General features: G+C 37.4%; 2 protein-coding genes across 2 annotated transcripts; one reads left to right on the forward strand and one right to left on the reverse strand.

Moving 5' to 3' along the window:
* Window positions 1–505: 505 nt before the first annotated feature.
* On the reverse strand, window positions 506–3975 carry LOC133859781 (uncharacterized). The gene has a single exon (XM_062295310.1). It carries the CDS (start codon window positions 3897–3899, stop codon window positions 1086–1088), a length of 2814 nt encoding a protein of 937 aa, XP_062151294.1. The 5' UTR covers window positions 3900–3975; the 3' UTR covers window positions 506–1085.
* Window positions 3976–7907: 3932 nt separating this feature from the next.
* Window positions 7908–15378, forward strand: LOC133859782 (protein NRT1/ PTR FAMILY 5.8-like). The gene is made up of 5 exons (XM_062295311.1): window positions 7908–8224; window positions 11413–11932; window positions 12095–12312; window positions 13424–13947; window positions 14444–15378. Exons 2-5 carry the CDS (start codon window positions 11878–11880, stop codon window positions 15291–15293), a joined length of 1647 nt encoding a protein of 548 aa, XP_062151295.1. The 5' UTR covers window positions 7908–8224; window positions 11413–11877; the 3' UTR covers window positions 15294–15378.
* The last annotated feature ends 285 nt before the right edge of the window (window positions 15379–15663 follow it).

Below are 15663 nucleotides of genomic sequence, written 5' to 3' on the forward strand. Positions count from 1 at the left end.
GTTTTCCTCAACATATGAGTTGCACATGCTTTTTTTAATAGCATGTGAGAAGCACATACTTTTTTAATAAAATTTTCTCTACTCTGTTAATGCTATTAAAAAAAGGCTAAAAAGCATGTACAACTCGCATGTTAAAAGATACATGACAACTTTATAGCTGGATTAGAGGAAAACTCGGTCCACTTAGGCTGCAATGCTTTAATTTGGGGTTACTTTGTTATGTGATTAACGCAGAGAATGTGGTTCACATTGTTTAAGTGGATTGAATAAGTGCTTTTACTGGATGTAAGCTCTATAGATTTGGTTTTAGTTCTAACTTCTATGATACATTTTGTGTTTCAGTTTTTTGTTGTAATGGAAGTCCATTCCTTTTCTTTTCTTGTTAAATGTGACTAATATTTGAATTGGATACCATTCTTTTTCTTTTCTTGTTAAATGTGATTAATATTTGAATTGGATATTGGTATTGAGTGGTTCCTGGTGATTCAATAGTCAAAAGCATGTATAATCAAAATTGTTCAACTATATATTTCCACACAGCTAAGATGTGGTTCCAAGAGTAAGTCATGCAAGGAAACAGTTGTGTCACAACTCAAAATTACAACATCAATAGAACGGTAAGATCCAAATGACCCATGGACATGAACTACAAAAGTATACCTATACTAGCAAAAAGTTACATACCCAACTAATCCAGCATCTTCTGCTTGTTTCCCAAGTAATCCAGCATCCTCTGCTTGTTCTTTCACGTGTGCAAAATTCCACATGACCAAATAATCGTATAGGCAAATAACTTTTTCAAAGTTAGAATGTTAACCAACTGAAAAGAACACGGAATCTTCATTGTTGTGATTTGATGGAAAGAAGCATACTGATCTTATAAGCAGCCATCACACCTGCCACTGCTTACAAAACCCAGCCAGGTTGTCTCAACTCCTTGGCACTGAAGATCCGCACTTCTCTACAAGCCCAACAGCACATTAGGAAGATGTTGATGACAAGTTGATAATGGCATATCACTTCTCACTTTCACTGTAGATACTCTCCAAATATGATGAAAACTAGGTCAAAAGTTACTAGACTAATTACCCAACACATTCCACCTGCAATGTCAAATCCTTGACTCCAGCACCCTGTAATATCCGTGAAACCTGTGCCTTTGTAGAAGCCTTGTCAGTTTCCTTTGAGATATGAAGATTTAGTGTCCCCACAACATCTGTGCTTGTAAAACTCCATACGTGCAAATTCCTGATCCCATGTACTCCCCTTATCTTCATAACATCAGTTAGAGCTTCTTTCAAATCCTGCTCATGCATCCTAGGAACTCTTTGGAGTAAAATTTCTGCAGAGTTTCTGAGTAATGGGATAACTGAAGCTACAATTAAGACTGAAATAAATATTGAGCACGCAGGATCAGCAACAAGCCATCCCTTGTACTTAATTAAAAGGGTCGATAAGACAACTCCAACACTTCCCATGGTGTCTGCAAGAACATGCAAAAATATTCCTTCCATGTTGTGGTCAACATGACGATGGTGTTTTTGTGGTTCTTCTCCAATAGACGGAAGTTTTCTTGATTGGGAACCATGATTTCCTGTGGAGGAGCAACTTTTAGTATCTGAACAGTGTGTATGGGTTTGAGAACCTGCTCCTTGACCATGAGATTCTGCCACATTATGACCTTCAAAGGAATGACTACATGAGCTTCTTGAAGAACTATGGGGGAAGCTTTCGTGTACATGGTTGTCAGCTTGATGATGGTTATGGTGGTCATGTTGGTGAGCATGCTCAAGATGATCGTTACAGTTGGTTCTCCCACTAATGTGATCTTCTTTACAGTGGTCAGCACAGCCATAGGGATTACAACTGTGTTGTTCATGATGGTCAGTGTGGTCAGAGCATGATTTTTCATGGCATTCACGGGAATCAGCAGTACATTCATGATGTTTTCCGTGATCATGTCCAACGTGGTCATGAGAATGTTGGTCATGATGGTGGGAGTGGGAGTGAGAATGAGAATGAGAATGTGAGCATCCCTCATGATCATGGCCAAAATGGTCATGAGAATGTTGGTCATGATGGTGGGATTTGGAGTGAGAATGAGAATGTGAGCATCCCTCATGATCATGTCCTAAATGTTCATGAGAATGTTGGTCATGATGGTGGGAGTGGGAGTCAGAATGAGAATGTGAGCATCCACCATGGGCATGATGATGCTCCTCATGAAAGAAAATCAAACCAACCACATTAACCACAAGTCCTCCAATTGAAACAGTCAATAGACTGTTAGTTGATATCTCCTGAGGGTCCAAAATCCTCTCAAATGACTCCAGAACAATTAGTGCTCCAACCAGAACCAGTAAAACAGCATTAACATATCCCGAAAGAACCTCAAATCTCCCACGACCATAATTAAACTGATTGTTTGCAGGCAAACGTGAAATATATGAAGCATATAGCCCAATTGCCAGAGCAGCACAATCAAACAACATGTGGCACGCATCAGATATCAACCCAAGACTATTGCTCATGAACCCGGCAACAAATTCCACAACCATGTACCCTGTGTTGATCAAAAGGAAAAGTGCAATCTTACGGGACTTCCTCTCACTCCAAATATGCCGGATAGCTTTCATAATCGAGGTAGTAAATAACTCAGGAGACTCCACCCCCAATTCAAGATAATTCGAATCAACAGGATCTAACTCCCAAACAGCCACATAAAGCAATAAACCACAACTCAGCAATCCCCAAAGCGAGAGCTCAGGAAAATAGAACAGCTCTAAAACAAGAGTACAAACAAATGTAACCAAAAACTCCCTCCGAAAATCTTTAGAACTCACGAGCTTCTCATCACTATAGTTTTCACTCAAAAGCACACCGAAAACAACAGTGTTTGCCAAAGGCCAAATCAAATTCCCAATGAAAACACTATCTCCCTCAGCTTTAAACATGAGCATACTAATAACAGCAGGTACAAAAAGAACAATTGTTGTGAAAAACAGCGAAATCAGCCTAACCCGTTTCCGACCCAGTTGCCTAATCGTCCCCCAATTCATTGAAACGCGCTCGTAACAACCAAGAAACCCAGACAGAAACGGCAGCAACATTGGCCAAACTCTCACACAATTCTCTCTCGGAAACACCGAAACACCCCATTTCTCGACCAAAGAAGCAGAAAATGGAAAGCATTCAATCCGATCCCAACTAATAGACAACAAAAACAACCCGAAAAACAAAGCGAAAAACCCACGAACCTTAGACGACCGGTACCGAATCAGGTCACCGAAACTCCGATCCCTCCCCTCGGCAACGAACCGGGCTGCGACATTGCCAGACATTTCCGCGAGAATCATCGCCGCTGTGCCACAGTATCTGAGCGCTTGGAATCGAAGAAGAAAGACCACAGCCAAAAGAACGGACTTGGCGACCAAAACTCTCCGCTGAGATTGCGTGATCGAGGACAATGATAAAAGGGGTTGGCTTTGAGACTTCGGGTGAAATGGGTTTTTGGAATTGGAGGCGAAGAGTGAGAAGGAGAGGGTGAAGAGGAAGGAGAGGAGGGAGACGAAAAAAGAGAAGGGGAAGAGAGAGAAGGAAGGAGATGAGCGAAGGAAAGGGAGGAGGGAGTAGAGGGAGCGAAGAGAGAAGAGGAGAATGAAGAGGAAGGAAAGGGAGGACTCTGCAGAAGTGGAAGTTCTGGAGTTGAAGGAAGAGAGGGATGCAAGGCGGTGTTTTGATGGGGTTGGGGTTGGGGTTGAGGTTGGGTATGGGTACAGAGGGTACGGTCTATTCACGGTGGTGGGTGTGGTGGGATTCGTGGCTGCGGTGGCGCGTGGTGGGAGGGAGAGGCGGTGAGGCCGATGTTGCTGGTGGTGGTGGTGGCGGTGATCGGCCATGGTGGACGATGTTGCTTTCTTTTACGTTTTGGGTCTACGAAGCTTACGAGAGATAGGCGTTTGATTTTTGTTTCTGTAAGGACTCTGGAGTAATGGAGAAGTTGGACTCGCGTTCAAGGAGTGGGACCAGGTGCCTGATGGGATGATTATGACCGTTAGATTTGTGAACACTGGTGAGATCTAATGGTCAATTTTTCTGCATTGACTTGGCCTTGTTATTTCTGTCTTGATTTTTGGTGGGTCTGACTATTGACTAGTCTGCCTCTCATCAGTCCTCCTCTTCCCATTTCTTCGTAGAAAACAGGTTTCTGTATTGGGCTTTGATTTTTGGAGCAGCTGTCTTCATCAGCCATGTTCACTCAGAACAGTGGAGTGGATTGTTGTCTGAATTAGAAGCCCAGAGCTGAATCATGGGCTTACATCTGTGCTGGCGTGAGGGTAGAAGTGCTTTGATTGGGGGAATTTTGGGCTTTTCAAGGCCATAAACGAGACAAACTTCCAATATGAAATAATGGGTCACATGAGTTTTGAGGAGCTTATGAAGAATTGGGCTTGACCCCTTCATCTTGTTTTGAATGAGATGTCCTTTTGTAGATAGCATATCTACATTAGGTATAGGTTAAGGACTCGCTTACTTGCTAAAATTTTTATGGACCGACTTATAGTAAAGTCGACAAAAGAAATTAGGGAGTTATTGATATACAGAACCACCAAAGGCCCATAAGGCTAGTCCAATTCGGGTCCACTTGGGCTCAACGACTGCCAAAGAGCCCTTTAAGCCTGCCTATAAAATAGTTTATCGACCTATTGAGGATATTAGGGCCTACAGGCCAAGAAAAGGTCTGTCGGCCTGGCCCAAGGACTAATCATGTTCTAAACTTCTAAGACCATAATACACATATACCATGAAAATAGCTTATATTGAAATAAAGAGGATTTTTATACGCCCGTTTAAGCCTTTTGGACTAAATACATTTAATAGTTACTGATTGAAGAGAGTTTTTAGACAAAATAAAGTTTAATTGTATTATATGTGTGTAATAAGGGACCTACAATCTCTTTAAAACTTTGTTTACAACTTGCTGACACATGTCAAATTGTGATCGGAGCAACGCCAACCACTTTTTTTTTTTTTTTAAAAAAAAAAAAAAAAAAGATTAAGACTCTCAATCATATGTTGACACGTGTTAACAAGTTGTGATAAAGGAATTGTATGTTAAGCATTTTTCATTACATATTAATTACCCACATATATAGAAAAGCTAATTATCTACAATTGTTCATCTTTATTTTTTGGTATATATATAACTTGTCCATCTAAAAGAATCTTTTTTTTCTTCTTCTTCTTTTTATTTTTTTTTTATTTTTATTTTTAAACAGCACTATATATGTGCATGTGGCCTTCTGTTTACAAATACTATTGTGCTAGTAAATTTTGGAGAATTTTGAAGATGTAGATGGTATTTTAATGATAAAATATTGTGCAAGAACAATAGGACCAAATTTGCTCGCATATTAATTTATGATCTCATGAGCAACTTGGTGAAAGAATAAAAGACATGATGGCTCTAGGAAGGCTATTTGAATCAACAAAAAGCTCCGACTTGAGCCAACCACTTTCAAAAATGGTGGCTTTTGGCAAATTGCCATAATGGCCTTTGAAGACGTACACCCTATGCATAGATGAAGAACATTTCTATTACAATGGAGTGCCTATTTCGACGGCTGTGATGAAGGTTAAGATCAATTGAAGTTAAGTTTTGTCATGCATGCATCTTTTTGTTCACAACAAAAATTAAGATGGATTTAATATTTTTTATTTTAAAAAGTGTTTAGATTTGACATAAAAGATAAAATAATTTTGAGTGTTTTGTGTTTTGAGTTGTATATTAATAAACCAACTATTTCTTAAATAAGTGATAAAAAAAGTAAAACGTAATTTAAAGATGTTAACGAAAATTAACAATGACTACTCACCCCTAATCCTCGATCTTTGATTCAAATGTTAGAGTGGTGCGCCACCAAGGGGGGAGGGGAGGCGGTACCACCTTCGATGCTTAAGTCAGCAAGAGTAAAAAGGTAAGAATCAAGAACTATATCATAGAGATTAGGGCATGAGAGTTTACCTGGTCTAGTCTCCTACTGACATTTTATAGGCGAAATACCATTTACGTTGTGTGCATTCATTAGGTAATTTGTCATTAATGGCGCCACCCATTAATAAGTTACATTTCAATAATTTTCCTTATATGATGCTTTTCATAAATGGTTATTTTGAACTCGTGTTCCAAGTAAGTTATGTGTGTGCTCCAAGGAAGCTACGTTTTGAGCTTTGGGTAGGGCTTTGAGCCGGGCCTTCATTTGAGTTTTTCCATTCAAGCAGCTCCCCATTCCTTTGGGTCACAAGTGTGGACCAACGAGAATAAGAGTAAAAGATCCATTCCAGTAGCTCTCAATTTCCTTGGGCCATAGGTGTGAGCTAACGGGAATAAGAGTAAAAGATCAATTCCAAACAAAAAATGATAAGCTTTGATAAATAACGATCAAGATTGTTAGCGACTATACCTTTTTCTTTTTCTTCTTCTTCTTCTTCTTCTTTTTTTTTTTTTTTTTTTTTTTTGGACCCAAAAAAATGATACAAATTAAGTGCTACTGCTAATAGTATTCCGTGTAGCAAAATTTAAATTGGGGGTCGTTCAAAGCTTCTAAAGTTGTTATAAAGATTATAAATATTTGTCCTTTTCATACAAGTCAACATATATAGAAGTATCAAAATTTTACATATATATAACAACTTGAACTTCAACCCTAACATAAGTTTTTATTAACACCCTAAGCATCAAGCAAATATTTTTGCACGTTAATTATATTACTTTAATTGTATATATATAGAATATGACCAAAAAAAAATATTTTTAATTTTATATTGTTTTTAAAAGTTATATTTTTGAAAGTCATAGTCTAGTGATCAGATCGACCTCTAATCCTTGAATCTTAGCCTTCACTTTTTCAGCGCTCTCAAGCCTCAACAGTCTGGTTTCTAAGATATTGGTTAGGAATTCAAATTCTCTTGAATATCTGTTTTGTACAAAATTTGAAAAAATCTTCATATTCTACTATTTCTTTTTAAAAAATTATTCTACCTTCATAGCTAGTACTATTGTGTTACTCCAAAGTGAACAAATTAAGGGTGGGATGGGGGGAAATTATTCTACCTCAAATTTCCCTGAATTTTGAGCAAAATAAATGCAAAAATTAAAAATATAGAAATGAGGAGTTGATCGGGTGGCCAACCATCCTTTAGAGACTTTTGGGGATGGTTGATCATCATTTCAAGGTCGAGGGGTATATATGGTACCAATGGCCGAGCCACCTCAAATGCCTTTAAGGGTATTGGTCGACGACCCCTTCAACCTTTAGAGAGCGACCAGCCATCATCAAAAGCCTTGAGAGGGTGGTCAACGACTCCACAACCAGTCTTTTTTTTTTTGTTGTTTTTCTTTCTTATAGTTTTTCTTCAAAATAGGGCAGTTTGGTACTTCCAAGTTTAAAAATTAAAATACCCACTTGCAAGTCATATACGCCATATTTTGTTAACACCGGCATCTAATGGATGAGCCACTTCGCAACGAAATAGCGGTTTAAAGACAATAATTTTTTTGGTGTCTTTGCAAGTAGTGGTTTAGGGTAATTTGGGCATTTCAAGTCCAAACTTTGCATGCGAAGGTTATGTGCGCCATTTTTCGTCTATTTTAATGCTAATGATTAATTTGTAACGAAATGATAATTCGAGAGGGCAAAGGTCACAAATAATAGTTTGGTAGTACGAATAAGTAAATAATTCGCAGAAAAGAGAGATATTTTATATATATATTAAAAAAAAAAAAAAAAAAAGAGAGAGATAAAATGAAAATAAACCCTCGTACTTAATTATATGCATCGCAACAAAATGGGTATAGTCAGACATGATAGCATATAAAAAGAAGATTCTCTGTTTCCCTCAAAATTTTGTGAAAATACACCAATTCGTAGAACATGATACGATTTAAAAGATATGCCTGCCATTTGAAAGAAAACTAATTAAGCAGTTTCAAGTACATATATGTTCCACTTTTTGGTGAAATGAAGTTTCCAAAGTTCCAGCCGCCTGTCAATTAGAATCGGAGCTCTACCATGCATATATATAATCACTGCCATGCATCGAGTACAACAACCATTGAAACAGGTCGAAGGTCGAAGGTCGAAGCAGCAGATGGAGTACGTTCGTTATCCTCCATAATCAAAGCTAACTAATTTTCTCGGTCCTAAATTTGTAGTTTAAGGAGGTAACAAAATTACTCTCTCTCTCTCTCTCTCTCTCTCTCTCTCTCAACTTTGTACGATTCATCTCTGGAAATTAAGGTGGCATGGCCATGGTGTAGTTTCTATTATTTAATTATAATCTGTGTTGATGGCATGATTATTATAATTATGATTGTTTTTATATTGCACGTACGATTTGAAAGTACTCCAATATTCTGTGATGGTTGCAGATTACCATTAAATTAATTTGCGGTTTGACGATATATAAAATCATAGTGGGACTTAAAACCCATGTAATTCAACTAGCTAGGCTCATATATTGAGCCTGCTAGAAGATCAGAATTATCATTTTATCTTGACATATGGTAGGATGGTTAATTAATTTTATTCTTTGATTTGCCTCATTTCCATACTTCGAATTCTATGATTGCCAAGCTAGCCTAATTAAATTGATCAATTCCTCAATAACATCAAAGCATTACAACTTTGTCCAAATAAGGCCTCTCTTTTTTTCCTTTTTTCTTTTTTCATGAATGAGATAGTCAATTGAATTAATGAAACCAATTAAGCAATATGAAACAACCCAAACCTCACCAAAGGGGTTGAAACAAAGCTGTCTCAAAACAAGAACAAATCAGATAAAGAGTTAACCCCAGTCCTAATCCATAAGGAAAGTGGCAAGGTTTTCCTTCAAATTGGCTAGGTCGGAGGAAAATATTTCTCAAACTCAGTTTAGCTACTAAATTGACATCTAATTCTTAGAGCACACGATTCTCACATGCATTTTTAATAAGATTAACAAAGATGTGATTCTCGGTTTATTAGACTGAATTGAAAGAATTTTTCATATATAACCTGATTTAAAGAAAAAAAATTGTCCCATTAAAAATATAGACCCCTGACATGCACCGCACACCCTTAGGAGTAATGCTAGGGACCATGAGTACTGAAACTTCCGTATGAGTTGGAGGCCAGGAATCATATTTCATATATTTAATTAGTATAATATTTGTAAGTTGTAATTAACTTCTTCAAATAAGAGACGTACAGCCGGCGTACAAAGTTTGCACCAAAACTTAATTCTTTCATCCGAATACGATGGAGCATATATAAAGTCGTTAGATAAGATTCTGAGTTTTAAATTCGTCAAGTATATATCATGTGTGTTTCACTTGTCAATAAAAATAATAAATTCTAGTATAGGAAGAACAGTTTTTTATTATAAGCTAATTAACTTCACATGATCAAAAGGAGATTCGAATATACTAGCTAGCATAAATGCAATTCCCACGTTGACAAGACAAAATTGAGTGGTACTGGTAGGAGTAAAATGACTTTTACTTTACAAATTGACGTGGTACATTTATTACATCTATCATTAAATAATTAAATTAAATTATTTTTTTATTTTTTATTTTTATTTTTTTGACATGCATGCCCACGTACACAAAAGGGAAGGATTAAATTAATTTAATTGTGATGTGGCAGTCTACATAATACTTATCATGTGATCAATATTAAGCAATTAAATTAGATTATGACTGTTATAATACCCTAGTGTGCATTTTCTCGTAAAATTTAGCTACTGAGAGTGGGCCACATCATAATAATTAATTAGTGTTTTACATGGTTGGAAGATTGCATAGATTGCGTCTATCTAGAGGACTGGAATTCATGAAAGAAAAAAATATCAAATTAAACGTATATATATATATATATATGCCACCATGCAATTGCACTTAGCATAGACTGACTTTAATTAATTGGTGTTCTTTGCTTACTTGTCCACTGAACTTGTGCCGGCGCCTAGCTACAGCAATGCCACCAAGGCCCAAAATTGTGTACGATTTTGGTGACTCCTCTGTTTTCTTGCATATTCTTAATTTCTTAGGGGTCGTACTGGCATGGAAAGCAAAGTGATATCCATGTCACTAAACCACCAGGCTAGGGGGAGCGTGATAAGGTGGATCTCTGGAACCAGCGGAAAAGGCATGACGCAGGATGCTCAATGAATATATATATATGACATTGCCATCTGTCCATCTTGTGGGCAGTTTGGTAATTTAGAGTACGTGAAGGCCAATTCTCGTCAGATAGCACTGGTATAGTGCTATACTGTTATTCCCTCCTTAATTGTCTCTCTTGTCTTCCCTCTGTGTGTGTAAAAACTGCGTGTTTGTTGTGTGTTTGCACGTGGGTGGCGTGTGCGTCTACTCCGGCCTAGCTTCCACGTAACGCATTCTGATCTGTCCGGGCCGTTCACGTAGTAGTTCTTGACGTAACGGAAGGTAGGGGATCAGTCAGAAACGCACGCATTCGGGTTTGGCTTTTTATCTATGCTGTCTGCTCCTTTTTAGGGTTTGGATTGGGTAGACAAAAGTGATGCATGGCTATCAGTTGGAAAGATGACATTGTGACAAGCACAAATACCAGCTTCTTTGAAGATAAAAATGGCGTTATCCAATAGGTGGAGCTCGATCACAGTCAAAAAAGCAGTTTGATTTCCTGTTTTGGTCGTCGTTTTGGAAAATTCATCGCACTAGTACTCTTCGTAGTGCAAGCATTAATCTCATTTCTTCCGGGCCCTGCATGTTGTGGTGATCCTTAATTATTAGTGACCTGAATCCCCCACCTCGTTTTCTTTTTCCATTTTTCGATCTTACTTTTTTGGGTTTTTCGTTTCTTCCTTAATTTGTTGTATTAAAAAAAAATACGGTTCGATTTTATTAAATCACATTTATCTTAAAATTTGAATTTGATAAGTATTAAAGTATGATTAAATGATTAAATTTACCTACTCCTATTAACTTAAATTTTTAGAATAAGTGATGATTTAATTATAATAAAACGTTTGCTTGATATCATTTTAATTAAATTATGATGCTATGTGTTATACGATATATGTTATCTGTTATTGCTTCCACTTTTATGAGTAAATGGCAATTAGTTTGATGAGATTTAATTTATCTTATAATTTATATATACCAGCTAATTAGCTATAGCTAGCCTATAGGCATCTTAAGAAATCAAAAATTCTTACCACAAGTTGGTTATCTTACATATATACATATTTGTTTTCCTATGGCGCTACATGACTTCACTTGCACACAAAATTCCATATATATATGACGATCGAGCATAATCTTACAACATTATCGAACCCTATATATGCTTCTAACTTTGAAAGTATTCGCGGGATTATCTGGTACAGGTGTACACATCCCACGTGTCAAAGATACGACGTGGCTAAGACGCGTGGCACAAATGATCATGAGAGGTGCGCGCATCACAGAATCAAACTGCCAGGTTCTGTAATTTGCTGTTGCATGTCGACACAATTTCGTTCCCGATAACGTCGTCGTGACACCATATGTCCAAACTCTGAAAGCTAGCTAGTGGGATTAGCTTTTTCTTCTCAAATAATGCAACCATTGTTGGGAGAGCTTTAGCTTTAGTGATATGTCTAGTGTCCCATTAAGGCCATAAAGAGAAAGCCTTTAAAGACAGCGCGCTAATGAGCCAATAATTAGTGCTATTACTGCTTGTTGGTAGAGGAAGTGAATTGGTGAAAGCTACGTACTTTGCATACAGATGACAAGCTAAAAACCGATTTTGCTTCCAATATTGCCTTCTTCTTTGGCTCGGTACTGCAATATCCATTCTCTCAATTTCTCTCATGGCTGGAGGTCAGAGAGCAAACGGGCTCAGCAAGTCATGCATTCTCCTAATAGGTAATTAGTTAAATGATTATGCTACCATGCATCTTTCTTTGCTCTATTTCGATCTCAATATTTTTGTATGAATGTATTAATTTAAGTTCTTATAAAACTCATATGGGAGTGTTTGATTTTCCTAGCTAATGATCTTTTTATATATATATGGTCTATAAATAGTTCTAGCTGGTCTGGAGAGGATGGCATTCAAAGGGGTGGCATCCAATCTAGTGACTTATCTCACGGATGTTGTGAAGATGAGCAACTCTTCCGCGGCCAAGACGGTCAACAGCTGGTGCGGGTTTACGTCCATGCTGCCACTGCTTGTGGCACCCCTTGCTGACTCTTATTGGGATCGCTATTCCACCATATTGACCTCTTCTGTCCTCTATGTTGCTGTGAGTATAACTCAGTAATCGTGATCTATTCTTCCATAAATCGTTAATCTTTTGTTGTTCATCGTCGTCCTTATCATCTTTATTGCTGTTGATCATGCATATATGTAACATTGTTATTGGCGTTGGTGTCGTTGTTATTATTGTTACTATTATTATTAATTAATGCTGCGACATTTAGGCATGAATATTGTCTTATTAAGGTTGTGGCTGATGATTTAAAGGCTTTAAATTAAAGATGATTAGATGAAGCATTAGGATAATGGAGACTGAGTCATCACCATTCACCACCCTATTGAATTAATTATAAAATTACTATCCCTTAGAGTTTGATTTGCAGGTCAAATTTTTTGTGGTCGATCGTCAATATTGATTTATTTTTGTGATGATGAAGAAGGGCCATCTTTTATATATATATATCAGAACTATGTCACCAAGCCTATTTAATTATACCACGATCTGATAATTTTGAGGATATTATACATAATGGCATTATGACAGGTGAATCGGTGATAGTACGTGATTGCATGAATTTTGGTTCAAGAAAAGTTGTTATAATTGCGGGCAGCCGACATATGGGCCGGCCGCAGAAATAAATTAATAAGATGGCTGGTAGCTTATGAATTAACTTTGATTAACGGGCCGGAAGGTAAATATTAAAAAGATGTTTTCTTTTATATATGCATGGTTAAATTTCACTACCAATCAATCACTGTTTTCTCCACCATGTATATTTTTGTAAGTGGGGTGAAGGGATACTGTGGTTCATAGTTAATTATGTCAAGGATATCATTGTTTAATGGTATCAAAATCAAAGGTTAATCTTTTTGTAAAGCCAACATTGTTTTTTATTGCTTTTTTGGTTACTTACATTGACAAGAAAAATAAATTATATTCATTAACTGGATGCAATTCGGGTACCGACACGACAAGTGAGCTCCGTAATTCTCTCCTTCTCTTTGTGAGGGTCTAATTTGAATTGTACTCTAATATATTGTAGGAATTTCGATCCAACAAAAAGGCTGCTAAAAAACATGACTAATAATAAGTTGTATGAACGAGATAAATTATTATATTTTGTTCTTCATAGATATGTATATGTTTTCACTTTTAGGGGCTTATGGCATTGACATCAACAGCGCTGGCATTGGCATGGTCTCCTAGGAACGAAGCAAGGTCGTCGTCTTCACTTCTCTTGTGGTCTCTGTACTTAATTTCAATAGGCCAAGGTGGATATAACCCATCTCTGCAAGCCTTTGGAGCAGATCAACTTGACGAGGAAGAGGAATTGCCCTGCAGCAAAGACGATCACAAGTCCAAAAAAAAGAGTTTATTCTTCCAGTGGTGGTATTTTGGTGTTTGCAGTGGAAGCCTAATGGGTGTCACGTTTATGTCTTACATCCAAGATACCTTTGGTTGGGTACTGGGGTTTGCCATTCCCATGATAGCAATGCTTACATCGGTTGCCCTTTTCTCTGGTGGAAGCCGGCTGTATATGTATAAAGGGAATGAGGCTATCTGCAATATTAAGCCCTTTGAGAGCATAGTTCAAGCTTTTAAGGCCATCAAATCTAAATTCCTGAGTTGTGGAATATTCCCATCGTCAAGTTATAAATCTGCAGATAAGGTCGAGCTAGAGTAAGTTTTTTGTGTGCGCAATTCTACTCATTTATGTTAAAATTAATTAAATAATTAAATTTATCAATTTTTTATCTGTTTAAGCTTTTGAGATAAGTGATGATTTAACATGATATCGTAACAGAGATCTTGAATACGAATCATGTTTTCATCTTTCACATCGATCTCATTTTAATTAAATATTTCACGTGTTGGGTCTCACTTATTAATTAAGGAGTTTGAGCCTACACGCAGGGAATGAGACAAAAACTATTATGAACAGGGCTAGGGGCCAAAAAAAATTGTTGCTAGGAGTCAATAAGCTTTTTTTTTTTTTTTTTACCTTCAAATTTTTTTGTTCTTAGAACTTGGAGGGGGCATGGCTATAGTACCTGTCCCCGCTCTTCCGTCCCTGCTTACACATGAAAGGGAGTGTTCCCGGCCTTTCCTATAGCTTAAAGTTTGTAGGCTTCAACAGAAACCTCTTAGTTTGATGACAATTGTTGCTTTTTTGCAGGCTTCAAGATCAGAAACCTCTTTGTCGTGAAGAGTTTGACAGCAAAAAGGGGTTGGAAGAGAACCGGCCGGCCAGAACTGGTGTACCCATGCATGAAAATGCGAAGGTGGTGCTGCGGCTCTTGCCCATATGGACAATGCTTCTAATGTTTGCTGTAATTTTCCAACAACCTGCGACCTTCTTTACTAAACAAGGTATGACAATGAAGAGGAACATTGGAAGCAACTTCAAGATCCCACCAGCCACGTTGCAGAGTGCCATTACACTGTCTATAATTCTCCTAATGCCTCTATATGAAAAAATCTTGATCCCCATAACACAGCTGGTAACTTGTGATGAAAAGGGTATCAGTGTGATGAAAAGAATGGGGATAGGGATGTTTCTATCAGTCATAGCCATGGTGATTGCAGCCATTGTCGAAACAACGAGGCTACAGATGAGCAGAAAAATGGGAAATCTTGGATCACAATCAGAAACGGTGCCACTGAGCATATTTTGGCTGCTGCCCCAATACATTCTCTTAGGCATTTCAGACATTTTCACTGTTGTTGGGATGCAGGAGTTCTTTTACAATGAAGTCCCCATTAGAATGAGAACCATGGGGTTTGCTCTATACACAAGTGTTTTTGGCGTGGGAAGCTACTTGAGTGCCATATCAATTTCGCTCGTGGAAATCTTTACCAGTTCAAAAGGAAAGCACAGCTGGTTCTCGGACAACATGAATGAAGCTTGCCTTGACAAATACTACTGGCTTCTAGCCTTGTTAAGCGCATTGAGCTTGCTCTTGTACATAATTTTGTGCCAGTGTTACAAAAGCAGGACTGAATTGGAGAACGAAAACTGTAAATAAGGTGTTTCTTTTGAGTTTGAACACACTTCTTTGTTAATATTCGTTTTGGTTTGAATGCTATATAGAATATGTTATTTCTGCCCAAGTGCTTCAAATAGGTGGATTCTTTGCTACAAAAATTTTGGTCTTTAGCTAGAGACCAAATTTCTCGGCAACGATCTAAAAGTCGTCGCTGATAACTAGTCATTAGCCACAATATTTTGCTGCAGTACTCACTAATGACCCATATTTTGTGGAAGAATTCTCAAGCTACTCAACCTTCCTTCTCCATGTTCTCTCTCATTACCCCAGAGTTTATAAAGATTTTAAATTTAAGACTTCCGTTTATTTTTCTTTCAAATAAATAACAAAAATGACATGAAAAATACAA

This window comes from Alnus glutinosa, chromosome 2 (genome assembly GCF_958979055.1).
Source record: "Alnus glutinosa chromosome 2, dhAlnGlut1.1, whole genome shotgun sequence".
Lineage (NCBI taxonomy): Eukaryota > Viridiplantae > Streptophyta > Magnoliopsida > Fagales > Betulaceae > Alnus > Alnus glutinosa.

Bases quoted from the DNA above. Each gene is read 5' to 3' on its own strand.
- LOC133859781 (XM_062295310.1), bottom strand. From the start codon at position 3,899: ATGGCCGATCACCGCCACCACCACCACCAGCAACATCGGCCTCACCGC.
- LOC133859782 (XM_062295311.1), top strand. From the start codon at position 11,878: ATGGCTGGAGGTCAGAGAGCAAACGGGCTCAGCAAGTCATGCATTCTC. The intron at 11,933-12,094 runs GTAATTAGTTAA...GTCTATAAATAG, and splicing joins GTCATGCATTCTCCTAATAG to TTCTAGCTGGTCTGGAGAGG. The intron at 12,313-13,423 runs GTGAGTATAACT...TTTCACTTTTAG, and splicing joins CTTCTGTCCTCTATGTTGCT to GGGCTTATGGCATTGACATC.